Here is a 25,722-nt window from a genome sequence, read left to right on the forward strand (position 1 = left end):
CATCTCACGTTGAAATGCACATGTTTCAAGACCTGAACGTGTAAAACATATTTAATTGAATACATGTAAAATCATTGAATGAATGCCTTTATTTGCCCATTTCTTCACATGTACAAGACAGACAAAGGAATCAAATTTGGACCTGTCCCCCCTGACCCCATCCGTACATTGACAAACACATAATACATGACATGGGGAGACTAGACCTGGACCGGACCGGAAGACAGGTAGCACAGGAAGAAACAATGCACCATAACATGAGGACAGGGGAAGGAAACAGCCCCCAGACCATACCCCTGACAGCGCATAATATGGAACCAGCACACACACACAAAAAAACACCTCCGCGACATCAGGACATAGTCAAAACACAATACAAACATTACGACTAGACTTGCAACAGGGGAGAGTAGTGGGGTAGAGTTAACCCAAAGTAGGAAAGCAGCCATCCAGATCCTGCAGCCAGTGGCGCTGGATAAAACAGACCCGCCCATCATGCTGGGGGTGCAAAGCTGCGAAGGCGTAGAGGAAGGGTGGGGAGGAGAGCGCCTCCCTGCCCCAATCTCTCCTGGGCAAGTTGATACCAGCCGGCTTTGGCCAAGATTGGTGCTGGCTAGAGGAGGCCAAGAAGATAAGATCTGGATTGTTTGGGTTTTAGGTCGAGCAGCTGCACCCACACCAGCTCTGATTGTCTCTGTTGGTCTCAACGTCTACACATTCCTCTTTGCAATGTCTCAGTTCTGTCTGAGATGTTATCAGTACTGTGAATCAATGCCACAGTCCCATCCAACCTGCAGTCAATGGTCACTAACCTTTCCTAACCATAAAATGACTCATAGTCACAGTTTCAGAGTTCGCAGCTTTACCTCTCAACTCAGTTTAAGACCGTACTGTGGAACATTCTTGGCAAAGTAATAACATCTTTACAGACGTAAGCAGGCAGGTGTATTTTTCCAGGCAGGTAGCGCACCACTTACCTGGAAATATATTCAGTACACCTTTAACCTTTTATGTTTTCACCAGTTGCTTACTTTTTTTTTTTTTTTTAATGTTGTTTCACAGCAGTTGTATTTATATTAGCTTCGATTGCACAGGTGAGCTTGTGACCAGCGCTGCCCACTCACATCCTGCTATCACACTCACTTCATTTATATCTAAAGTTCTGGCAAAGTGCACGGCCACAAAAACAGCCACCTGACCTCACACTCACATTCAGAACATTTCTCATGAGGGAGACATTTGGTTACACGGGGCAAAAGAGAGCTAATTTTGAAATTGGTCATTTAAGGACATTTCGATTCTGAGTCACTGACAGAATACAGGGAGTGGTCCAGATTTGGCACAAACATATTTTTAAAGTAGACAGGCATAACCCAGTTTCTCTGCATGTTGTCAAACTACCAGCCTAATACACAGCCCTAGCTACACACTAGTACTTTTATTTTATTTTTTTAAGTGTCCAGCTTTATGCCAAACTGATTACCATATTTGGGAAAGGCATGTCTGTGCCAGGTTAGGCCAAACTGTGTCTGCTTTTATGTGCATGTCCTTGGATGTTGTTTTTGTAGTACTCACAACCTGGAAAGTCAAGAATATAAATGTTTGCCATCTTCTTACTCATTCAATGATTTTCCGCCACTAATGCTGTTTTTGGTTTGTAGGTGACCCGCGTATTAAATTGTTTTAACATATGTGTGCTAGTATGCCTAAACAAATGTACATGAGGAATGACAAAAGGCTACTCTGTTTTTTTGGTGTGACTGTGGAATATAACATAGCCCAGATAAAAAGAGACTAAGGTTATTCTTTACTGCCCCGTGTATTCAGCGCAACAGTATCAGATCCGGTATTATTATGGTATTATGGTAGAATTATTTTATTGAGGACTAATCACGAAACCAGGGCTGAAAAATTTTATAACACTGGCATCCCACAAAATCGCTCCATGCAAAAATTGTCAGTAGTATCATTCTGTTCTTTAAGAGCTTTGTGGGAGTATAGTAACCCCAATTTAGTCAAAATTTAGCGCTGTATTTTCTTCATTGCAGTCCTAATCACCTTTCACATGCACTAATCATAATTACGTCGTGATTTAGTTTTTGAGTTTATTAGCAGCTGATTTATTTATACTGTTTTTCTCCCCAAAGGTGTTAAGCAGAGTGTATCTTTAAATAGCTTCAGGCTTATGCTTCTTTCATTTATGTTTTCAGAGAAAGTGATGATTTGTCTGTCTACACTATTATCGTTTGTTTACTTCACGACTAGACTCTTTGTTGGCTCAATCAAAAGTGTTCTGGCATGACATAATTTCAGTCATTTTTTTTCAATATGACAAGTTTACATTTTTCTTCTCTTCAAAACAATACCTGCTTTATTACCGCGGAGCAGAGGTCTTGTACAGGAGCCAAAGCCACAGTAGCGTCTGAAGCCCGTGCCATGCTTGCAAACAGCAGCGAATACTATCACAGAGCTGTTACAGATGTGCCCATGCCAAACGCCTTCTCTTATTTATTTTTTATATAAAAGTGGTGGGAGTTTCGGAGACACTGAGCTAATACTCTGGTCCCATTGACTGGTGGAAAGAGGGATGAGCGAGGAGGAGGAGGAGGAGGAGGAGGAGGAGGAGAGAGGGGAGAGTTGTTGGGTGTAATGAAGGGGTAGGGGGAGGTGGGGGGGTGGAGGTGTGTATAAAAGCATAGCTGTGGGGAATTAGCAGATATTCCTGTGCAAAACTCACTCCAAGTATTTTCAAGACAGCATTAAGTTTTACGGTAAGTGGACAACCTCAACTTATGTACTCATTTGCAGTATTAGTACCATTATTAGTAGGAGATGACAGATGGAGTAAATTGTTGTTGTTATTCTATTTATAATAACGATGTTGTGATGGTATTAAAAATAAGAGTGAATAGAAGTCGTATATAGTAGTAATATTAGAAGTAGAAGAGGTGTTTGCTGTGATATTGGTTTTGATGGTGAAATTAAACAAAAAACTAAGCAGTATTGTAGTATTTTTTGGTTGTAGCTGCATTTTGGTTTTATTCTTTTTGAATAAAGTACTTGCAACAGGCTATTGTTTTTGTTAACTTCTACCTGAGATAACATCCAAAGCACTACCTTGGCCAGTTTTTCTTTGAAGCTGAAATTGCTGTTTAGTGAATCTGTAGTGTTAAATATTGGCTCTTGGTGATATCTGCAGACTGGGTGCTTTTTCCAGTGAGGTGAGCACTTTTTTGCACATTCTGCTCCCTCCTGCTAAGATTTAAACATTGTATAAAACTTTGCAGACACTTCCGTCAGCACATCCCACACGCCTGCTGCAGATTTGGAGTTTTCAGGCCCGCTGTGTCTGGGAGTGTTGCTTTGACTGATGCCAGACTTTGCCTCGGGCTCATGTGTGTAGCCCGGTTTATGAAAGGTGCTATTGACAGTGAAGGAGAAGGCAGGGTGAAACAGAAGCAAGTCCAAATCCTACAAACAGAAGCTGTGTGGTTTTGACACAAGCCATGGCATCACCGCATGTGTGTATGATAGAGCGTGTTTAAACAGGTGCAGCACACATTAGCACAGATTAGGTTCAATACTACTGTGCTGTATACGTATGCATATACAACACATGGAGGAGCAGGGCTTGTTTAGAATGTAGGCAAAACGTGAGGGGAGGCCAGCTGCTGGAGAGGGCTTTTGGCGAGACTGCACCAAGCTTGGGCAGCATCAGTATTGTCACGTCAAGTCAGGTCACTTAAAGGGGAACTAGGAACCACATTATGCCATTACAGATGTTTTGCTGTTCAAAAATACCTTGGAAAACATGCATTCTTATCGTGAGCAGGATTGATCTGATCTGTAACTTCGCCCAGTTATATCACTGTCTTATCCATGGTGATAAATTTAATGTTATACTGTTGAAAAAAAAAAAAAACATCTCAAGAGCTAGGTGGCCTTTATATTGATTTGAAAAACACACATGGTCAGTCTCGGAATAATGGCTTGTGTCCATCAAGAGGTTTTAGGTTTGCCAACAGTGCCAAGCATTTTTTCTTGATGATGAAGTCACAATGAGGAAGTCTGCTTTGTTGCAGTTTAGCACTCATGAAAATACAAAAGAAGTGTTTGCTTGTGTTAATTATAGGTTTAGTAATAGTTTTGGCAAGTGTAGTTTATGGTGTCTCTGAAATGTACCTTAGAGGTTGTTGAAACTGTACGTAACCCCTATTTTATTCTTGGCGTTCTTGTTTATTCCTTTTACCTCTTATCTTAAACGTTACCCGCTGTATACTTTTCTTAATCTATTTTTATGTTAAGAAGCCCTTAGTCTGCGCTACGGCCACATCCAAAGCGCATACCCTGAGCGCAGTATCCCATATCCCCTCCTGTATTTGGATTAACCTAACACATCCAAACCACACTCACATATAGATTCCTCTGGAGCCATACATCCAGTCTGCGGTGGTGCTCTCCTTTAATCCCGATCCAGCTCCCTCGCCTCGTCCCTCTCCTGACCGGCTGCATGCATGGACTCACCCCTCTGCTCTCTCTCTGCAGGACAAATAACACCAAGATGAACAGGCTCCTACAGCTGCTGGCTCTGCTCGCCGCCACCTCTCTGTGTCTCTGCTACGGTAACACCCATCCCCGTCCAGCCCTGCACATCGCTCTCCCCGAGGGGCCACAACAAAATGGAAATTGACTTGGTCCAGTTATCGAATGTTATCAAAGTGTCCTCTCCCTACATCTTGTTGCACTTGTTTAGACTAGAGAAGCACCAATCCAATACTGGAATCAAGTAACAGCGCGGATGCTGGAAAACTTGCTGCATTGGATATCGGCTTCCAAATAAATATCGGTTCAGTTGATATTATGGACCTTTTTTTTTATAGAAAGCTTCTCACTAGTTAACCAGGTGTAGTGCCTCTGCTCAATTTAATTTCTCTCCAGCAACTAGGTCAGGAATCAGTATACACTAGACGGTTCGCAAAAACCCCGGAAGTGTGAGTCCGGGCACCAGCCAATCAGTGAAGAGCTTTACATTCTGTGTTGGCAATGATTCCCGAGATCGAGGATTTAAAGGTGGAATAAAGAGAATGTTCGATGAATTTTATCAAGAAGAAAGACGTTATTTCCCTTCTTCCTACGGGATTTGGGAAAAGCTTAATATACCAGTTAGCGGCGCATTACATACATCACGACCAATTAGCAGCGATTGGTTACATGAAAAAAGGGACCCGCCTACCGTCAAGCGAGGTCAGGCGGGTTCTACAAAGTGAAACCGGCAGATGAATCAGGCTACTCAGTAGTTACATGAGGGATAAATAACAGTGACAAAACACATTTGGATGATTTTTTTATATTTGTTTTAAGGAAATAAATGTGGTTTTCAGTCCCTGCAATGTTTTCAGTTGACAGTGGATATTTGAAGATACTTAATTAAAGCTATAGTATTGAAATCTGTATCAGGAGGGAAAAAACTGGATTGGTGCAACCCTAGTTTAGACCTCTATTCTGAAATTCATGTTTATCAGTTCATATTTCAGTCATGATTCAAATGTTAATCTTCCTGGAGTTGTTTATGATGTGCCCTCTGAACAGAATCCTCCTTTTTTAAACATATCTTGCAAATCACAATCGTAGTACTGTTTTTCCCCCAATATCGTGCAGCCCTTCACTCCAGCAATTAAAATATTGTTGTGTTTGTAATCAACTTGACATTAACCACATGTTTTTGCCATAGATTCTCATGAAAGCTCAGAATCCGTTGAAGGTGATTAAAAGTTTAATTTATGGAAAAACATGCATGCTACTAATTAAAAAGTGCATCCTGTTGTTTAATTACTGGTAAACTGGTACGTTGTGTTAAGTTTGCTTTAATAAATTGTTCCAGATTTATTTGTGGCTCCCAGTCGTGCCAACTCATTCATCACTCCTCAGAGGGGGATCACGTACCACCCATCCCGAGGCAGCGCATTCAACTTCTACAATATGATGAGGTAAAAATGGCTGCTCTATGTATGACACAAAGCGCCACAGGAAATAGCTCTCACCACAAGCAGCGCTGACGATCTCATTGTAATTACAACGTTGTTTGGAGCCTCAGGTCGGAGTGAGGCAAGGATCCAAACTGTCTGAAAAAAAGAGGAACTGTCTGAAAATGTACAAATGAGATGCACCCCACTGAAAAGCATAACATTTGAAGTAACAGTTATAGCTCTCATTTTTTACTTTCTCTACAACTTTTTAATTCAGTTGTAGTGCAGGGTGGTGCTGATAAACTCCAGCTACACCAGTGGTTATGGATTTCCTTCAGATTGTTCACACCTGCGCAGGCTTTTACAAGGACCATTATTTGACATTAGTGAATAATGGAGCACCAGTTAAGGAAGTAAATGGAGGTCATTTAAAAAACATCACAATTTGACATTTTCGGTAATGGAATGCCCTCTGTAAACTTAAAATTTGGCTCATCCTTTAGTTTAGACTGAATTCTGTACTTTAGACCAAACATAACATCAAGTGAATGTGATTCTTGTGTTAGTTTAGCGGTTCATATTTCAGATTTCCCTGATATGTTATTGTTTATGCTGCTGAATGTGTTGAATATTTGCACTTTTAACTTAATCCCACACATCCCAACACATCTCAAACCTCACTTTTTCACAAAATTGTGCAATAAATTGGAAATACTATTGAGACATTAGTTTTTAAGTTTTTAAATTAGGAGGTTGTGGGTGCGATAAAAGACAACAAGAAGAGGTACAGCTTCTTAGGAAGACGATTTATTATTTTTCAGAAAACTCCTTAACAGCCCATTAAAACATTTTTATTTGTGACCTTATCACAGCCGTATTATTACGCCCCAAAAATAGATCCACTCAGCAGTAGCCTGTTAAAATATTATAAGGCATTACTACAGGAACAAACAAAAATATAAATCTACGTACTTGCCTTTCTTTCATTTCACATTTCACGTTTCCACTGAAAAAAAAGAAATTTTACACTTGTACAATGATTGACAATGGAAAAGTTTATAGTTTCTCTCACTGGATTTTGTTGCAACTCTAACCACATAAATTAGACAGTGGATGGCAGTATGCAGTAACCATTTGTGTTAATAAATACACAATCTTCACAAAGAGTTTATGTCCAGAAACATCTCCAAGTTACACTCAACCACGTTTTGAAACAGGCCAGTAATGACTGTGCTGTCTGTGCGCTGTGATCCAGGATAAAGTCCCCAGCAGAGCGCCGTGCCGAGACCTGCGAGGACTACAGCCCCTGCCGCTTTTACGCCTATCGCTATGGTTACCAGCAGGCCTACCAGCGCTTCTTCGCCTCCCGGGCCCAGACCCCTCAGAGAACAGCCCTCGCTCGCCGATACTAAACACTTAAAGCACTCTCTTTATCTGTCCACTTTTCTGGTTTCTGATTCTGTCTTTCTTCAGAGCTAACATTTACTGAGCAGAGGCTGACAACCCATCATTATGCACCTGTAGCAACTCACGGTATATCTCTATGTAATCCCACTTCATCCACTCCTACCCCTGTATTTAAGAGCTTTATAACACAAGCCTATATAAATATGTTTTGCTACTAAATTTTTTTTTAAGGAACATGACGTTTTTACTGATAACTTTCTGTGGCATTTGTTTTGGATTGTAACAACATGTCAAAACGCTGTTATTTCTATACATGATGCAGAAATATTTTAACATACAAATAAAGATTAATTATAACGTGTTTGCAATTTTTTTGTACTTATGATCTCCTTCAAATTTCAAAAAGGGTTGCAGAGAGGACGGCACATGTCACTTTGTCAACAGAGCATGTTTGCTTTTCCATACTGTGTCCATGCCACAATTACAGCTGTCCTCCGCTTCAAGTCAGGACAAAAGCCTAGACACAAAAATTACAGACCACAAGAAGTAGACAGGCTAAACTAAATATTTCTTGCATGTAACTTTAGGCCTACATACTGGCCTTGTATTAACTTTATTATAGAAAACATTTCAAATCATATTATATTTAGTTTATAGTCAGCTGCTTTCTTTGTCTACAGTTTTACCCTTTGTTTAATCTTATTTAATCAGTAGGGCTGGGTATCATAAAGAAGTTGCCGATACGATACATACCTCGATACACAGGCCACGATACGATACATATCTCAATACAGTGAGCTTTCAATTCGATACGATATATTTCAAATCGATTCAACACAATTCAATAAAAAATAATGGCTAAATCGTGGCTGTGATACTAAAAGTCTTTGTTAAACCACGTCTTGTGCAAAGTTCATATGAAACACAAATATTTTAATCATCAAAACAGTGAAAATGTCAAAGAGTTTTCTTCCTCTAAACAAGCAACAAAACTGTAGCACTGTAACAAAATAATTTAGTAAAATATACCAAAAAATACTCTTGGTGATATATCAATACAGCAGCCCACGATATCAATACTGGATCATCACATTAAACGATACGATATATCGATATTTCAATATTTTAGCACACCCCTATTAATTATACATAAATATTTAAGTGGTTTGGTTTGTGGTTATTATTATTCAAAGATGTAAAAATGCAGTATTTGTTATTTAAAGTTGCACTACGTCACTTTTCTGGTAGGTTTGTTGCCTGACTGAGCAGCTCAGATCTGACTTGTAACTTGACCAGCTGGCGCCACCTTCTTGTCTCCATGGAGATAAGTTTAAAGGACCAATACTGCGTTATTTTCTGATCTACGTAATAATGTTCTTTCCTCGTTACAAACACACTTGGAGTTGTGTTCCACTGTGTTTTTAAAATCCATACACTACTTCACTAGAATCATTTGGATAATTTCTGCGCTGGAATTTCCAGTCTCAAAAGGTAAAAGGTAGCTGTTAACTTGAAAACTATCACTTCATGACATCACAAGGTGGAACAGAATATTTTGAGCTTTGAAGATATAGACAGATTAATAAGGATTACTCAAACGTGTGTGAATGAAACAAAACACAAACCGCATCTATGTTTGGATGGCTTAAAGCTCACAATAGTCAATTTCGCGTAATATAGGACCTTTAATGCTATACTGTGGAACATTCAAGGCAAAGCAATAACATCTACACAGAGACAAGAAGGTGGTGGATCATTCACCAGAAAAGTTACATATAGTCCATCTTTAACTATTTAGTATTTCAATCCGCAGAGAAAACGAAACATCCATTAGAGACTACTACACTTTTGCAAACCTTGAAATTGTGAACAAATAAACATTACTGTCCTGAATTTGAAATTGAGGCTAGACCTTGTAAAGTTGCTGCTCATCTGTCTTTGTAATTTTGAAAAGAATTTACCCAATTTTTTTCTGGATTCCAACTATTGAAAGAGGCTGTAGCGGATCAGGTATTGAGGTGTTTGAGCCAAGAAGACAATGTGACCCTTTACGTTACACACACACACAAAATATTGCTTTTGACCAAAATTAGCATCTTAATTATTTCCACGTTACTACACAGCCAATCAAATGCATTAAAGTGTCCCTGCTGTATTCTAATTGGTTTCTCTGCACAATTACAATTACCCCAAATCCTTTAAATCCTCCAAATGCCGACATGGTTTTGTAGGAAATCGCAGTGGTTTGTAATAAAAGTCCAAACCACAGATTAAAATAATGCAGTCCGTCTGTTCTAGGCTGATTACAAGGTTTGCTTGTGCACCTATTGACCTGTATCATTGGATTGTACTGTTGAAGCCTGACCTCTACCGGCGGCATGAAGAACTGCATCCAAATCCCTATGAAAAATATAGCTGACAATTTATATTTTATGTCATTAAGTGTATTGTACAACATTTCTAAACTTTATTTGATACAAACGCAATTACTATTTTTTAAAGCATTTATTTCTTTAACCATAGGTCTTTACATCCAAAATAAAAAGCATAAATTTGGGACATTCTTTCACATACAAAGCACATACTGGGTTCTTTTTATGTGAATTTTTCTCAGGACAAAAGTGCCAATGTGGGTGTATGTTCCTAGATGCCTTGACCAATCACACGCCTATGCTACACTGTAATGCCCACAACTATAAAGCTAACATTGAGGTAGCATATATATGTAAGAAAGCGGGGACGCGTTATTTTGAAGTGCTGCCTGCAGAAACAAACTGAAGCATGAAGACTCTGGCTGTCCTGCTCCTGGGCTGTTTGGTGGGGCTTGTCCACCTTACCTCAGGTCAGTGTGGCGTTTTATTTAGAAAATTCATTGCGTTTTTCATTTTATAGTATAGTTATGCGGCCTGCTTCTTTATTTTTTTTAAGTATTGACTATCACTGATATATCTTTTCTTCACAGGGGCCTCAGTTGACCGACCTGTGGCAGAACAACATGGGCAAGCTCAAGATGGTAAGATTTGGTCTTCTTTAGTTTTTTAGTTGAGGGTTTGGCTTGCTGCAGTCAAAACTGTGCCATAAGTATATTTAAAGCATTTTCATTTGTACCAGTAGACCTGTATGTCAACTGAGTAGTTATGGGTGTCTAAATACAATACTTCCATATATAAATAAAAGGTCTACATTACAATATTTTACTGAAACTTGTTTACTCGTCACAAAGCAGAGTCACTTATGCTGTCACGAGGTGGTATGTCATTGTGCTGTACTGTGGATTCAAGTTTCTAAGGGGTGCAACCAATTAAGTGACATTATTTTAGGTGCCTGAAATGAGGGTGTGAACATGTTTAACTGAGGTTGCAATGCACTTTTTAGCACCCTGTAGACCCGGGCCTGGCAGTCTAAAAATTGTGTTTGTTTATTGGTTTCTCATTTTTTTTATGCTGTCACTGCATTGTGGTTTTACAGAGAACAAATCTGAGGTCAGTCTCAACAATAGATGCAAAAAAAAAATTGTAGTGTGGTTTATACTGTGGCTTTAATCCATAAAAAAATAACTTTCATCTTACACTTCAAAAATAAAGCTACATCCATCTGTATAAAACATGTATGTTGTATGTATGTTTAATATCTTTTCATAATCTTTGTTTTTTTTTCTTAAGATGTGTTCCTGGAGCCAGAGCGGGCCGATTCTGTGGTGAGGCAGAAGAGAGCGCTTTCTCAGTATCAGCTGGAGAGGTAAACTTCACCCTGCCTTACAGCATTCCTAAACTGCAGAATGTGTTTCAACCAAAACTCGATAAACATACCTTCATCATTCCTTGATCCTTTTACCAGTAAATCTGCCCACACTTCTTGTGTCTGTTCTTTGCAGGAACACCCACTTTCTCTATGTAAATAAATAAATAAAAGTATTTTTGATTAAAAGGCGTTTATTATGCAAAATGCCATTTTATAATGTTGTTACCTCATCAAAAACAAACCTGGAGTTGTGTTTTGTTTCATTCACACATGTTTGAGTAGCTCTTTATTATTAGTCTGCCTATCCCCAAAGCTCAAAATGCTCTGTTCTATAGTGATAAAGGGTGTATTAAAAGCTACATTTTACCTTTAGTTCAGATTCTAGTGAAAGAGTATGGAGTTTAAAAACACAGTGGAGCACACTGACATGTGACATCAAAAGGTGTTTTCTGTCTAAGAGAAGAAGTAAATATGCAGGGTTTGTGTGTTAAACATGTGTGATTAACTAGCAAAGACCACGCCACAACGATGGTATACGATAAAGATAGAAGAGATAAAAGAGATTTATTGACAGTGGATAGATGTGATGACTGGGGCGAGACTGAGCGTGGGGGCTCCGTCTCCAATCCAAAATGTTAAACCCCCCCTTAAAGTGATGTCTTTGGGCTGAAGGATGGATGAGACACACAGGGTGGGACGGAGGGGCTGACACAGACGGTGTTGTCGGGATGGCCTTATAAATAGGGCTTCTGGGTAATTGAAGGCGTGGTTGAGATAAGCTGTGGTTGGCTGGAGAGGAGGTCGAGGCGTGGTCCAGCTCCTGAGTCTCAATTAATCACATTAATTGATGAGGAAACAACATTGTGACATAGAAAATAGTGTAATACGAGGCCTTTAACGGTTGTTTGTTTGTCTTCAGCCTGAGAGAGGTGTGTGAGGCCAATCTGGGCTGTGAGCACATGATGGACACCAGTGGGATCATCGCTGCCTACACCGCCTACTATGGACCCATCCCTTATCAGTATTAGACCTTATACTGAGCGGATAGTTACTATGCTGAAAGTCAACCAAAGTAGTTTAGGGAGAGATTAAAATACTCAATAAGTTACAATTTATAATACACAAGACATTATGTTACTCAACAAAGTCTGTGTACCATAATAAAAAAAAGCATTTAAATACAACATTAAATAAAAGATGATGTTTATCCTACATGCAGTTGTAATATTTTAAACAAATTTCTTCGAGCATGTTTACAGAATGTTAAAAACTTGTTATCACTGTTGAACACTCGATACACAATAATCAGGGTGGATACACTGATTAGTACAAATGACAACTCTATGGCATTTGTTTGATTTGGTGTTGCTATAAAAACAAGCCTATTATTTTATGGCACATGTTGGCATTTCCCCTTTCACTTTAACTTACTGGAACAGGCTACAGGTTTTGGATTCTTAAAGCAGTGCTATTTCCTCATGTTATGAAATAGGTGTTCCCCGTGTTGACTTTGCATGTTGACTCTCCAGTGTTTTCCAAAGTTTACAGGAGACTCTGTAGACCTCCCATAGTCTAAAATAAACTGGACGATATAGATTCATAACAAAATTAGACTCTGTTGCTCATTGTATTATCATAAACTTATAAAAGAGACTACACTGGAGAATCACAGCTTAAAAATTAAAAATAGAGTGACATTTTACTCTACTAATTAAATGGGATGAAATTATTCAAATAAATATATTTGTATCACCATAGTGTTAACAAAAGCACGGAAAAAATGTTAATGTCTTAATCAGCAGGCTTGTCTATCATGAAATACACTGCCCATGGAACCTTTATTTTCAGTATTACCCCTTGAGTTGCACTCTCTCTCTGTTTTTGGAGGGGGTACTACAAATGAAATAGGCCCTGTAGGCTACTGCATGTGCTTTGATGAGATGTTGTACCACATCCAATAACAGGAATATACTATGGGCTATAAAGGGGTGCAGTGTCCAAACTATAGAGAGGGTCAAATGCTGCCCCAATAGGACCATTTTTGCTGGCTTCAGCCTCAGGCCTTCTGCTGAATTGGCTCAAAAAGGTAACACCTTTTATTGCAAATTCAATTAATTCTACCACTACAACCTCAGAAAATTACATTACAGACGTATACATGAACATTTATAAATGGACATTTATAGGTCAGACCTGTAAATTAACATTCCCTAAAGATATTCTACACATTAAAGGTAGAGTGGATCTGCCAAACTTTGTTAAAAGCACCCATGTAAAAGTCTTGCTATATTGACCACCAATCTGGGGCCCTCCACTACAAATACGTTCTAGTGTCCCTCGATGAAAAAAAGCATGGACGCCCCTGGCATATTGCCCACCCAGTAATGCCCCTTCACATATGGATTTCAACTATTCGCTCTTGGGAATTCTCTGAATTACTGAACTGCACGCAACATTTTGCAACTTATTTTGATCTGTGTGAATACTAGGCCTACCTGCCTGAGTTGTGCCGTGTGTAAAGTGATGGAAAGTACCTGTCCTTGTGCGTCATCACGTGGTGTGCGCCGGTGCCAGATATAACCGCACCTCCTCGTGTACAGCACCTGTATTGTGAGAGACTCTGTGCACCATCAACATGGCGAAAACGCTGACTTTCGACCGAGAAAACCAGGACCGCATCAAGGCCGTGGCCGACTCCTTCGGTCCGTCCGGTAAACCCCTGACTCTACCCGGGCGCGTCCTGGTGGGGGAGGGTCGCCTTCTGAAGCAGAGCCGCAAAAAACCGCAGCCCAAAGTTTTCTTTCTCTTCAACGACGTGATCGTATACGGCAGCATCCTCGTGAACGGCCGCTGGTACAAGAAACAAAAGATCATCCCTCTTGGTCAGTCTTTAAAATAGTCACATATTAAACTTTATATGAGCTATATTAATATTCACATTTAATTAACTTAAATTTGGGTGAAGTTTTTTGCAGTGGTGATTGACCTGATTTTCAGTTTTTTTCTTTCTAAAAGACTAAGAATTTGTTACTTAATCTGTACTTCCAATAGCTCCTATTAAACCATAATAACAACTGTGAAGCTTGCAAGCATGGTGTGCCAAACTGTTGTATTTGTTATGATATGATCATTATAATGTTTATACTTATAATATTTGTGCAGTGTTTGTTCAGTTATTATTATTCAGAGCAGCAAGGGGAGTGGGAGATTAAACTTTTTGAAAAGTCTGACCGAACTTCATTTTTTACAGAAAATATCAAGCTGGAGGACATGGAAGACACAGCCAACCTGAAGAACCAGTGGTTGATCCAAACACCCCAAAAGTCGTTCTTCGTAGCGGCGCCCACTCGAGAGGAGAAACGAGCCTGGATGGAGCACATCGAGCAGTGCAAAGCCTCCTTACTGCAGAAGGGCCTCACTCCCACCAGTGAATACGCAGTGTCCTGGATGCCAGACAGCGCCTCTGATATCTGCCTGGTCTGTGAAGCCAAGTTCACCCACACCAACCGGCGCCACCACTGCAGAATGTGTGGCATCCTGGTGTGCCACAAGTGCAGCAAAGACAAGGCTGTGATCGGACACATCAGCGCCACCAAAAAACAGAAGCTGTGTCGCCACTGCTACAGCAAGAAGCAGGAGGAGGTGGCCCGTATCCGTGGCAACTCACAGGAGGAAGACCAAGCAGATTCCAGTGATGAGGACGACGAGGTGGACGTCTCCATGATGTACGAAACCCCCACCTCCTGGCTGGACACACGCATGGGCACCTGGGGCGACATAGGACAGTACATGTCCATGCGCCCAGTCAGCAGCTGAACATCTGTGCATACTACATAGTGTACATACTACATAGTTTACATACTACATAGTATACATACTGTATATGCACATACAGTCCCAGTGCCGTTATGTCAGGAGGTAGAACACAAGTATTTACTCTCAGAAGAAAACCGATCTGTGGGACTGCACTAATACTAAAAATAAGAAATACTGAAAATATAAATGTGAGGCCTATGGCACAAAAGTGTAGTCACACTATCTATTTAGCATTCAGCTTTTTTCACTTTACCAAACTTAATGTGGATGGAGGATATTTTAAACGGGAAGAAAACTCATGACCATGACTGGTGCTGCTACGCTATCTTGTGAGGAAGGAAGATAGAAATATTAAATATCTGAATTGTGTGCTTTTGTGCAAAAACTTTACTTAAATGCACTTAATTTTTTTTAAAACTTGTACTATGTCTGTATTTTTAAAATCTCTGTACATACTCATACTTATGAAATACATTCTTGTTTCTTTGTAGCACACAATGACGACTATTTGCATTTTTTATGTTATGTTATTTTAAACACAGTAATCACACTGTAAACCAGTTAGTATTTTAAAGACCATCTCGTCTCCTCTACTGATGAAGCTCGGTGCAACCAGCAGATCAGGAGTCCCTCATTCTTTTATATTTTTATATTTCTTTTAAATGAAAAACTGTGTATTCAATTTGAACCCAGGACTTCTTTATAAAGCACATACAGGCATCTTATTGTCATACAAACTGACATTTGAACTTGGACCAGTAAAACTGAAAACGTGCTTTCCTTGTTGTTCTGTTGTTTTATGTATACAGAAAATGATACACAATAAATCGACTACTATTGCTAATCATTGTGTATTAAGACTGTAACACAATGACTCCATACACTGTTGGGGGAAGTGCAATAACACTGACTGCTGGGAAGAACTCCACCAACCAGTTTCTAGACCTGTACTGAAGACAACTTAGTTTATGATAAGAATATCTTAAGCTCTGATAAGATAAACTAGGGCACTTCTACCGGTGCACATTTCCCTTGCACACATGTTTTGGTGAAGATGACTAAACTGCATTGTCATGAATGATCTCTAATACAATAATACACACAGTTTGAGTTAAAATATTCTTATAGAACAGATGATGCACAAAGCAAAAGAAAAATATTTTGTCTAGTTTAAAAAGACTGTTCAAGTGATCATTTGGATTTGATTAAGACAAGGATTTGATTAATTAACTGTGCAAATGGGAAGCATTTATGAAACAAATCAGTAACACAAGTAAAATAATGTTCGTCCTTTGAGTAAATAAATTATAACTTGTCAGAACTACTTAATGTACTGAATTCAAGTAATATCAATTAATACAGGATATTGTTATTTGCAGAACAAAACATTCATGAATTTAAGGCCAACTTCCCAACTGGAATAATGATGAAGGACATTAAAGTTTAATTTAAGAGATTTTAATAATATAAAAGAAATTACCAGCAAAGCCACAGGGGCTCAAACCTAACTATGCAAACATGTCAAATGTAAGTTGGTCTATTTTAATACTTTGTGAAAAATTGTTTGCGGACTATCTCTGCATTAAGTCTGGTACAAATGCAACTGTAATTTGAATGTGTGCAAACAGATAAAGTAACAAAACTTAGGCGACTATCCAAACAATGGTGGGGCACAGACACATTTGCGTGTGATTTACAGAAAAGCTCTTTGTATCAGATCATGCTGTTGATGTCTGTGAATGACGCCCTTTGTGAAGTTAGTTCAGCTTAGTTCTTCTCTGAGTAAGCTCAGAAAACCAGCTGGACTATGTTCTTTTAATAGAGCAAGAGAAACAAGGAAGTTGAGTTTTACTTTTAGAAAAAGTCAGAGTGCCAAAAACATATCTTCATTGGCAGCAAATCTAAAAGTTGTGGTATTTAGCTATTGAATGATCCAGACATTCAGGAGTCATAAAATTGGTTAAGCTGGTGTACCCAATGCCATTAAAATTGATTTGCATGCCATGGAAAGTTGCTGGTTTGGGACAATCATTTGCTTAGACTAGAAAATAATAATCATACTAAGAGCAACATATAATTACATTGGTTTTGCAATCTACAAAGATAACTAGAAACCTTGTGAAGAGCCTTATCAATCACAATTTGTTTTGATGTTGCCATGCAGAAATAATTGCAACCATCTACTGCTTCCATAACTGATTATTACACAGAGGTCATCTGTCCACAACAGCTATGCCCAAGTCAGACTTTCAACCAGACAAGAATCCTAACTACTCAGCTGAATACGTGGAGGGAAAGCAATGACAGGGTTTTGAATGGTCTTAGAAATCACAGATCTCCTGAATGACACTGTTGTGAGATCTATTCATAAAGAAATTCCTCTCCTGCCGCTACACAGACTGGGCCAAACTGGTTCATTTATGTTGATGATGAACAAAGATAAAGATCAAAATAAACAAAATAAATATAGATGGTGCACTGTACAGCTGGAGTGCCCTGCTGTAATCTGATTTTCTATGCATTTTTCTGATTTTATCCAACAACTACTGAATGTTTTCAAGTTGAAAAGAGCACCTGTCCACAATCTGAACTGTAAATATACCCTACCCACAAAGTGCTTCTCATCTTATTTTTTCTGCATAGATGAAGCACATTTTTGTATAGGTATAAGTATTGCATTTTCTAAGACTTCAACACAAGTCTGTTCAAAGATATTGTTAAATGAGGCCCTCTGCTGGTCAAAATAGACACACAACTCTCCGCAGCACCACTGAAAATAATTGCTGCGGTGAACATCTCTAATGAAAGTCTCATATATTGGACCCTGAGTGATATTTGTTGCCAGAATTTTTAATCTTGTATAACCCAAATTACCAGTAAAAAATGTATTTCTTCTTATTTGAAATGTTAGCGTTATCTAATTACTATTTCCAATTAAGTTTTCCCCCAAAGTTTAACACCACAATATAAGTAATATATACAAAAAACAAAGAGGACATAATTTTAGAATAAATAAAGTTTTATTGTGAATATGAAATGTTAATCGTTAGAACAGGCAGTATCAATGCGTTATAAATGATATATATTTTGTATGTTCAGTCTACAGTAAACAAATAAAAAATACTTCGAACAAAATTGTACCTCAGCTCTTTTCTCTTCTACTTTGTTTTCTTGTTAAGAATTTGAAAAACACTGGTTGTTTTGACCTTTCCTTTCGACTTCTTCAGTTCTTTTAACTCACGTTTCTGAACATCTGATGAAGCACAAGACACAACAAAAATATTAACTCTTTTTGTATGTGCTGATAAAATGTAAACAGATGTTTACGTTGTATGTGCTGATAAAACGTAAACAGAATTAAAATGAAACCTTTACCTTTATTTTTCACCATAGTCTCCCAGTTTTCATCAACTTCCCTTTCCCTAAAATCAGAAAAACCCAGTCACATTTTGCTCATGAGTAATAACATAAAGTGTTGTAGAGTTCAGTGCACCTGTGTGCGTCCTGGTCCAGACTGCTGATGATCTGGTTCCTCTGTTCAATAATGTGGAGCAGCTCCTCCATCAGCTGCTGCTCCTGCCTTCGATCTTCCTCACTCCACTCTCCCTCTGAAATCAATCCAGTCCACAGAGCCCAAGAGTCATGTTTTAACCATCTTATACAACAGAAAACCCCAACACTATCCTATCTATGTTTATGTCCAGTGTCTATAATACTCACAGGAAAAATGCTGGGTCAGCTTAAGGAAGTAATTATAACCATATGTGACCACAATATCTTAAGAATATAATATGTGTTTTTTACAGTAACTTAATTTACCTTATTAACTTATTTTTACATAAATGATTGATAATAATTTGGGGGAGTCATTATTTTTTGGGCTTATGTTTTTCTGTACTACAATAAAAACTGAGGGATTGAATAACAATCACATACCGGTATGTCTCATGACAAATAAATAGGGGTGTAAGTCTCACAATACAATATCGTCACGGTATGAATCTCAAAGTACGATATTTATTGTGATATCATGGGAAAGCTCACGATATGGCAGAGAGGCTCACGATTAGGGATATAACGATATCCAAATCTCTTCATACGATATTTTCACGATATACAGCTCACGGTACGATATTTCTTGAGATATTTTATGGAGGCTAAACAGCTAAAACTGTGAATATGCTACTTTTTCCTCTTAAAATGCCTTGACAAGACTTATTCCAAAGAACTAAAACTTAAAAGAGCTTAGAGCTGTTTCTTCGTGTAGTCTGCACTGAAATGGAGCAAAGGATCATGGTCTATGTAGTTCCCTCAGTCTTTTTTTTTTTTAGCTATTGCTACCATATCGCTTAATTTAAGCGAAGAGACTTGTAATTCGATATATTGTAATGGTTCACGATATTATTGTGACAACTCTGACGATACGATATCACAATATTTAGGTTATTGTTACATCTCTACTAATAACTACCAAACTAATGAAGTATTTCATTCTGATATTTATTTATTGCAGTTCATGTTTTTTACATTTAGAATAGTTTTTTTGGATAATGCGGCTATAGTGTTATTGTGTCAGTGGTATAAATTGGTTTCAATACTATTGTTTATCACCAATCTGGCTCTGTGTTGAAGTTCGCACATTTCTTTTTTCACCTGGTCTGTTAAGGAGGCATCTGAGCTGGTACTCCACATCCTCCTGTCTCTGCTCCAGCTCCTGCTGCTTCATACTGGAAAGACAGAGAAACATTTTAGAGTAAATCAGCAGTGAATTCATCAAAGGATGTGAAGACTGATAGGAACACTACTTTGAACTTACAGGTGAACCAGCTCTGCATCTTTGCGCTGAAGTACGTGCCTCTGGTAGATGAGAGAGAACCAGTCCATCAAGAGTTTCTCCTCTTCTTTATCTGAAAATTGCCACAAAGCATCATTAAAGAAGTAGCTTCAAAGCCAAACCAAGCAGCTGATCTGGTTTGCAAAAAAACAAAAGTCACATGTTTCTGAAAAGACATAATTACACCTGAACACTAATAACTAAATTACATATTGGTGTGGTAATGATTATAGTTTATGGTGAATAAATTAGGATTGTATTGTAATTGGCGAGGAGAAAATTCAGTTTGTCGACTGGACAAAAGTTAGTTTCGTTGAAGACATTTCGCAGCTCATCCAAGCTGCTTCTTCAGTTCTGGTCAGAATGCTGGTGGACACTTCCTTATATCTGTCTGCAGGGAGGAGCTAAATAACTACTCTGAAACTAACACACCTACTTATTTTCAGTTTCTGTAAGTTAGTTCGGCCTACTGACCTGTGCAGGGTGTGGGGTCTAATTAGCAATTAACGATTCGTGGCCATAAAGGAATTTCCACACCTCTGGACCTGACCTGGCTACACCTGTTGCTCTCTTGTTTGTTTTGAATTAGGTTTGAGGATGGAGTTGTAAATAGGAGATAGGTGGTGTCTGACGCCTCCATTTCTGTTTAGAGAAGGATTCTCTTTCTTAACAAAAATGGCTTCTTTCACTCCCCTCTCAAACCAATTCTTTTCTCTGGCTAAAATCTGTACCTCGCAGTCCTCAAATGAGTGGCCTGTGGCTTTTAAGTGGAGATGTACAGCGGCTGTGAAGTAGCTGTTTAGTTTCTCCAATGTAGCATTCACTGCAGTCTTCACTGCAATGAATGGAGTAGACCACATTGCTGTGTTTGTGGCTCGGTGTTTTGTCCTTTGGGTGGACCAGTTTCCCTCTGTGCTTGTAGGCACCACTTGAGCCCTGTGTTGTAGAGTCCAAATAACCCCAAGTTTGTGTTGCAGTGGGTGGTGAGAATCAAAAAGCAGGTACTGGTCCGTGTGTGTGGGCTTCCTGAAGACCTCAACCTGGAGTCGCTGGTCTTCTCCTATCAAATTTTCTCCTCGCCATGGATTCTACCTGGACGACTGAGGGATTCTTCACACATTGTATTGTATTGAATCACAATAATTACACGGCTCAATAGATCTACCTGTCCCATACCCCATCAAAGTTTTATTATAATAAAGGCAACTGATAATTAAGCTATTTTCACTGCTTTCTAAAAAAACTCTATCCATGCATCTTGGGCTGGACATATAAAACATGCCTATGATTTATAACTTAACTGTTTGTGCAGCATCTTATGTCCCTCTCCAACTCCACTCCTCTCTCCTCCAGAGCCTCCAGCTGTTTGGCCACTTGTCCGATCTGCTGCTGGAGGTCCTCGCTGGAAGTGGACCGGTCTGTCTGCACCTTCTCGTCAACATACGAGTTTAAATTAATTCACTGGAACAAAAATGTTTAAGGAGTAAAGATAAAGTAGTAAGAGTCAGTGTAGCTTCTGCACCTTTCTCTTGATGAGGGGGAATCCCGGTGTTGGATCAGCTGGACTGTGACCTGGCAGCTCTCCGGCAGACTCAGGTTTGACTGTTAAGTCTTCATTACCAGTCTGCAAACACAAAATACTAGTCAGTAGTAGTAGTAGTAGTAGTGGTTGTAATAATAGTAGTAGTAGTAGTGGTAGCAGCAGCAATAGTAGTAGAAGTCATTAAAAGTAGCATTTTGTGTTGAATTTGAAGAAACCACTTGTAATATTAGTTATGTTGAGCTATTTAAATTGTTCTAGTTTGATTTATTTTTTGTAAACAGCTGCTAGTTTGTACATTTTACCATTAAACCTAATGTGCAGTGGAGGTGGAATAGTTTTGATTGCAACTATCTATAAGAACTACATACCTACATACATCTTCAGACCCACACACATAAATAAATACGTATTGGTGTATCATCAACTTGTTCAGATTTGGCAGTAGTTAATTTTGTGGTTTTAATATAATAAAATAAATATATAATCTTTTATGTTACCTGAGGTGGACATGGTGGGACTTGTTCTTCTAAATGATCAGATCCAGCTGCTATAACGGCTTCAGAATGACTCTGTGCTTCGTCTGTAGTTGGTGAAATGGTTTGTACTTCCAAGTCCTCTGTACAAGACGCACTGACTGTACTTTGGTCCGGATCATTAGTTTTGTCAATGATTTCAGTCACTTCTTCAAATTCTGAATCAGCTTCAACTGTGTGTGTGGTCTGGTCAGATATCTCCTCGTCAAAAGGGTTGGGGGCAAGAGTTTTGGTTTTGTACCACACGCCCGACAGGCTGCTCACTGACTTGGATCTGAGAGGGTGAACGAGAGGCGGTGCAGGGGGCAGCTGGGTCCAAGGGCCGGGGTGGACGATCTTCAGCCATGGATGGTTGGTTCTGACCTGAGAACTGCCTCTGGTTGGACTGGAGCCACTAGAGACACAACAAAAAAGTAAAAGCATCTATGAGTGTCCAAAAACAGTTTTCTTCTGATTACAAGAGGTACATTTATGTCATCATTATTTTCGAATGATACAGCTTGATTCAACTGTAATATTTTTTGTGTGTATCTTGCAAAGTACTAGCCTAATTCATCAGCTGGTTTCACTTCGTGGAAACCGTCTGACCTCGCAGCATTAGGATTCGTTTGCTTGACAGTAGGTGGGTACTTTTTATTTAACCAGTCACTGCTATTTGGTCATGACGTATGTAATGTGCCAAATCTCGTAGGAAGAAGGGCAATAACATCTTATCCCTCGATAAAATTTTTGTTCCAGCTTTAAATCCTCGATCTTGGGAATTGTTGCCAACACAGAATGTATGGCTCTTCGCTGACTGGCTTGTGCCAGGCCTCGCACTTCTGGGATTCTTGCAAACTGTCTAGTGTTTTCTAATTCCTGACCTAGTAGCTGGAGAGAAATGAAATTGAGCGGAGGCACCAGCCTGGCTAGTAAAAGTCTAACCAAGTCAAATCAACTTAAAATTATCTCAAATTTCCAAATGCATTGCTAACCATATGTGGCTCATCCAATTCAGAAAACAGAATTCATTTACATGATAACTACATAGGCTATAGCTCAATAAAAATCCCCCAAAAAGTGGACAGTGAACGCATAACGCTTTTATTCTATGAGCGTACCAAATCATAATTCTCTATTCTAGTTGGTGTAATGCACAGATCATGTGATTTAATGTAACGGGGGTTCAACCTACAGCTTTTACTTCATTGCAAATAAAAATGGTCTCATGTTCAATATTTATAATGTCAGAGCAGAGCAGAGCATGGGTGTGTCTGTTCTCAGATAGACTTACAGGTGTGTTGCGACAGGAGCAGAACCAGGTGTTTTGTCTGAAGCGCCTAGAGACGTGGGAAGTAAACAAATATGCTTCATAAAATAGGGCAAAACAATCTAAGCATGAGAATCTGTTTTAGTCTTTAACTTTTCAACCCACAATTGATACTATAGATGATGAGTCTTATTCTACTCCAAAATGTCAACAAACCTTACTTCCTCATGAATGTACTAAATTAATTAAGATTGTTTTGATTAATAATAAGAGAAGTATCTTTCAGTCTAACATTCTTTACCTTGAGTTCCAGGGGTCCTCACGTTTGGAGATGTTGTGGTCCCATGTGAGCTCATCCTGTGCCTGGGAGCTGGCACCGGGGGTCTTCCTCTCTCTCCCAAAATCTTTTCTGTGTCCTCTGAAGCTATCCCGGCTTCACGTTTTTCATCATTACAATTATTTTCATCATCTACACTAGCTGGCAACTGTGCTGAAGTCTTTTTAACGGTGCTGTACAATCCACTAGAGCATATTTTTCTTTCCTTGCAAACCTGTTCTTCCAGTGGCTCTGTTTTCATAGAGTAATGAGGAACACGGCTGATAGCCAATCCACTGAGAGACAGATAACCACATGTATCTGTCTGCTTAGAAGTGTTCTCACTATGGTGTTTAACATGGTGAGAGCATATCATGGAGGCAGCAGTGTAAGCACCGGGGAGAAGGGAAAGATGGCAATGTCTGCACCTGGAAAACAAAATATATATCATTCTATAGGGGTGTTAACAATAGAAAAAATAATATAGGTTGTACTGTTACCTGAAGCACTTGCGATGATAGACTTTCCCATCCACCACTTGTCTCTGTATTAAATGCACAGGCTTAAAACACAGGTTACATGTGACTTGTGGTTTTGTGTCAGATGAAAAATATTTTCCAGTGGATTCCAAATGAGTCAAGCTCTGAAAAAGAGTGTTATGTTGTATCCCGGCAGCAAAACAAGAGGGAACGAATACAGACACATCCAAATAAAGTATTAGGATTTACCTTTGGGTCTTGAGTCCTCTTGGCTGAGCTGTTTAAGACGGTGACATATAATGATTTTAAATTGACAAGATCTGTTGGACAAATTACCACTTGTTTAAAAGTACATCATTCACAGAAGAAGAGGATCACAAGAAACAAACAGATGTACCTATGGACTTCCTGTTGAAGAGGAAATAAAACTGAAAGAGACAGGTGATCACAGCCAAACGATCAGGCTCTGAGGCTGATGCTATTTCTCCAGCGTCCAACAGCATGGAAACACCGAGCTTTGTCTCTGCAAGCTCGAAGGCCTACAAACACAGACACTGTTGATTTAGTTGGTCCTTAAATATTCACAGACACAAAAAGGGGTTTGCAAACATTAGAGTGGACTCACCATTTTGTTATTTTGATAAGCATTATCTTTGGAAAGTGAGCTGAAATCTCTAGAGAAAAAAAAAGGAAGTAAATTCCTTTGGCCATAATAACAAGTAATCAAATAATTGCATAAATGCAGAAGTCATATCCTGATCCACATCACATGACACGAGGTTAAGAGGTCAGAGACAAATAACACAATGGTCAATGATGACGGTGGTCAGTTTAGATTCAACTCCGGCTTTAAGATTAAGAAACTGAAGCATGAAGTGATATTGTCCGGTTTGCCAAAATAAACCCCTTGCTTCAGTGAATTTGCCTATTCAGTAACCTACTTGCAGACTTTGATAGAGAAGTAACGTTTACTTCTCTCATCATCATAGTTTTGTGTTTCACTTGAAGAGTAAAGTCACCGTACTTACATTAGATCTGGTCTGTGCTTGTGAATGATGGCACAGAAGGCGAGCCCACTCTTAAATGAGCTTGACCAGTCTTTCACATCCACACTGGAGTAGCCAGCACATGTGACGCGGCACCACTCCCGTAAAACTTTGGGTGATGCCATCTCCTCTTGCGCAGCGGCTGATGTGCAAACATCTCAAGTTAAATATAAAATGCGGGCATTGCTTTTAGCGCAGGAAACAGGAAACCACTTTCATCTTTACAGCAACTTCTCTGCAGCACCAAATTATTGTACACGTCGACCAACAAAGTAAGCATCGCTTTTCGCCATTGTCTGTCAAGAAACGTCAGATCATTTCACCTTTCTCAGCCCAGCGTGTGGATTTTGTTCACAAGTGCCTGAAAAGTTTGGCGTGCAGTGCACGTCTCCACAAAGTACAACTTCAGCAAAAATCCACTCTTCTTTACCTTCCAAAACGTACACGTCTGCATCCTTTATAAAATCCGCACGGAAGTCCACGCGATAGTTTGAAGATTCGTGTTAATTTAAATCAAATTCCGTTACTTTCCTTGCCATCATCATGCTCCATTTTGAGTGAAATGTGCACTGTCTGTCGCTAAGGGGAGACATAGAGTTGACTATAATTAGGTGGAGCTGGTTTCCAATTACAGGCCAAGCTTTTTTTCATCCTGAATATTCATATTCACTAATATGAAGTGTAGATTACGTTGATAATAATAATTATAACTCTAATTGCGATTACTAATGACCATTCACATTTTGGAGTTCATATTCTGCCTTTAAATGAACAGTAAGATAATGCGGGACA

At 39.1% G+C, this 25,722-nt stretch overlaps 4 protein-coding genes across 4 annotated transcripts; 3 read left to right on the forward strand and 1 right to left on the reverse strand.

The window, feature by feature from the left end:
• Positions 1–2,704: 2,704 nt before the first annotated feature.
• mgp (matrix Gla protein) lies at positions 2,705–7,622 on the forward strand. The gene is made up of 5 exons (XM_020927230.2): positions 2,705–2,771; positions 4,546–4,622; positions 5,732–5,761; positions 5,882–5,987; positions 7,222–7,622. Exons 2-5 carry the CDS (start codon positions 4,562–4,564, stop codon positions 7,376–7,378), a joined length of 354 nt encoding a protein of 117 aa, XP_020782889.1. The 5' UTR covers positions 2,705–2,771; positions 4,546–4,561; the 3' UTR covers positions 7,379–7,622.
• A 2,532-nt stretch (positions 7,623–10,154) lies between these two features.
• Positions 10,155–12,142, forward strand: bglap (bone gamma-carboxyglutamate (gla) protein). The gene is made up of 4 exons (XM_020927143.2): positions 10,155–10,215; positions 10,336–10,386; positions 11,036–11,111; positions 12,034–12,142. The coding sequence occupies exons 1-4, from the start codon at positions 10,155–10,157 to the stop codon at positions 12,140–12,142; spliced, it is 297 nt and encodes a 98-aa protein (XP_020782802.1).
• Positions 12,143–13,710: 1,568 nt separating this feature from the next.
• On the forward strand, positions 13,711–15,347 carry LOC110162347 (pleckstrin homology domain-containing family F member 2-like). Its single transcript, XM_020927231.2, has 2 exons — positions 13,711–13,996; positions 14,365–15,347. Exons 1-2 carry the CDS (start codon positions 13,750–13,752, stop codon positions 14,928–14,930), a joined length of 813 nt encoding a protein of 270 aa, XP_020782890.1. The 5' UTR covers positions 13,711–13,749; the 3' UTR covers positions 14,931–15,347.
• Positions 15,348–17,939: 2,592 nt separating this feature from the next.
• Positions 17,940–25,721, reverse strand: LOC110162401 (MICAL-like protein 1). Its single transcript, XM_020927293.2, has 16 exons — positions 25,361–25,721; positions 24,913–25,226; positions 24,510–24,558; positions 24,282–24,423; positions 24,134–24,204; positions 23,906–24,048; positions 23,391–23,833; positions 23,114–23,159; positions 21,805–22,234; positions 21,287–21,388; positions 21,066–21,192; positions 19,747–19,837; positions 19,584–19,657; positions 18,424–18,538; positions 18,306–18,352; positions 17,940–18,183 (listed from the first exon to the last, which is right to left on the reverse strand). The coding sequence occupies exons 2-16, from the start codon at positions 25,053–25,055 to the stop codon at positions 18,089–18,091; spliced, it is 2,118 nt and encodes a 705-aa protein (XP_020782952.1). The 5' UTR covers positions 25,056–25,226; positions 25,361–25,721; the 3' UTR covers positions 17,940–18,088.
• Position 25,722: the final 1 nt, after the last annotated feature.

This window comes from Boleophthalmus pectinirostris, unplaced genomic scaffold, assembly GCF_026225935.1.
Source record: "Boleophthalmus pectinirostris isolate CB_2022bp ecotype Guang Dong unplaced genomic scaffold, ASM2622593v1 HiC_scaffold_17, whole genome shotgun sequence".
Lineage (NCBI taxonomy): Eukaryota > Metazoa > Chordata > Actinopteri > Gobiiformes > Gobiidae > Boleophthalmus > Boleophthalmus pectinirostris.

Bases quoted from the DNA above. Each gene is read 5' to 3' on its own strand.
- mgp (XM_020927230.2), top strand. From the start codon at position 4,562: ATGAACAGGCTCCTACAGCTGCTGGCTCTGCTCGCCGCCACCTCTCTG. The intron at 4,623-5,731 runs GTAACACCCATC...TTTTTGCCATAG, and splicing joins CTCTCTGTGTCTCTGCTACG to ATTCTCATGAAAGCTCAGAA. The intron at 5,762-5,881 runs GTGATTAAAAGT...AAATTGTTCCAG, and splicing joins AAGCTCAGAATCCGTTGAAG to ATTTATTTGTGGCTCCCAGT.
- bglap (XM_020927143.2), top strand. From the start codon at position 10,155: ATGAAGACTCTGGCTGTCCTGCTCCTGGGCTGTTTGGTGGGGCTTGTC. The intron at 10,216-10,335 runs GTCAGTGTGGCG...TTTTCTTCACAG, and splicing joins GCTTGTCCACCTTACCTCAG to GGGCCTCAGTTGACCGACCT. The intron at 11,112-12,033 runs GTAAACTTCACC...GTTTGTCTTCAG, and splicing joins TCTCAGTATCAGCTGGAGAG to CCTGAGAGAGGTGTGTGAGG.
- LOC110162347 (XM_020927231.2), top strand. From the start codon at position 13,750: ATGGCGAAAACGCTGACTTTCGACCGAGAAAACCAGGACCGCATCAAG. The intron at 13,997-14,364 runs GTCAGTCTTTAA...CATTTTTTACAG, and splicing joins ACAAAAGATCATCCCTCTTG to AAAATATCAAGCTGGAGGAC.
- LOC110162401 (XM_020927293.2), bottom strand. From the start codon at position 25,055: ATGGCATCACCCAAAGTTTTACGGGAGTGGTGCCGCGTCACATGTGCT. The intron at 23,160-23,390 runs GTAAAGAATGTT...CCACGTCTCTAG, and splicing joins GAGGACCCCTGGAACTCAAG to GCGCTTCAGACAAAACACCT. The intron at 18,184-18,305 runs GTAAAGGTTTCA...GTGCTTCATCAG, and splicing joins GACTATGGTGAAAAATAAAG to ATGTTCAGAAACGTGAGTTA.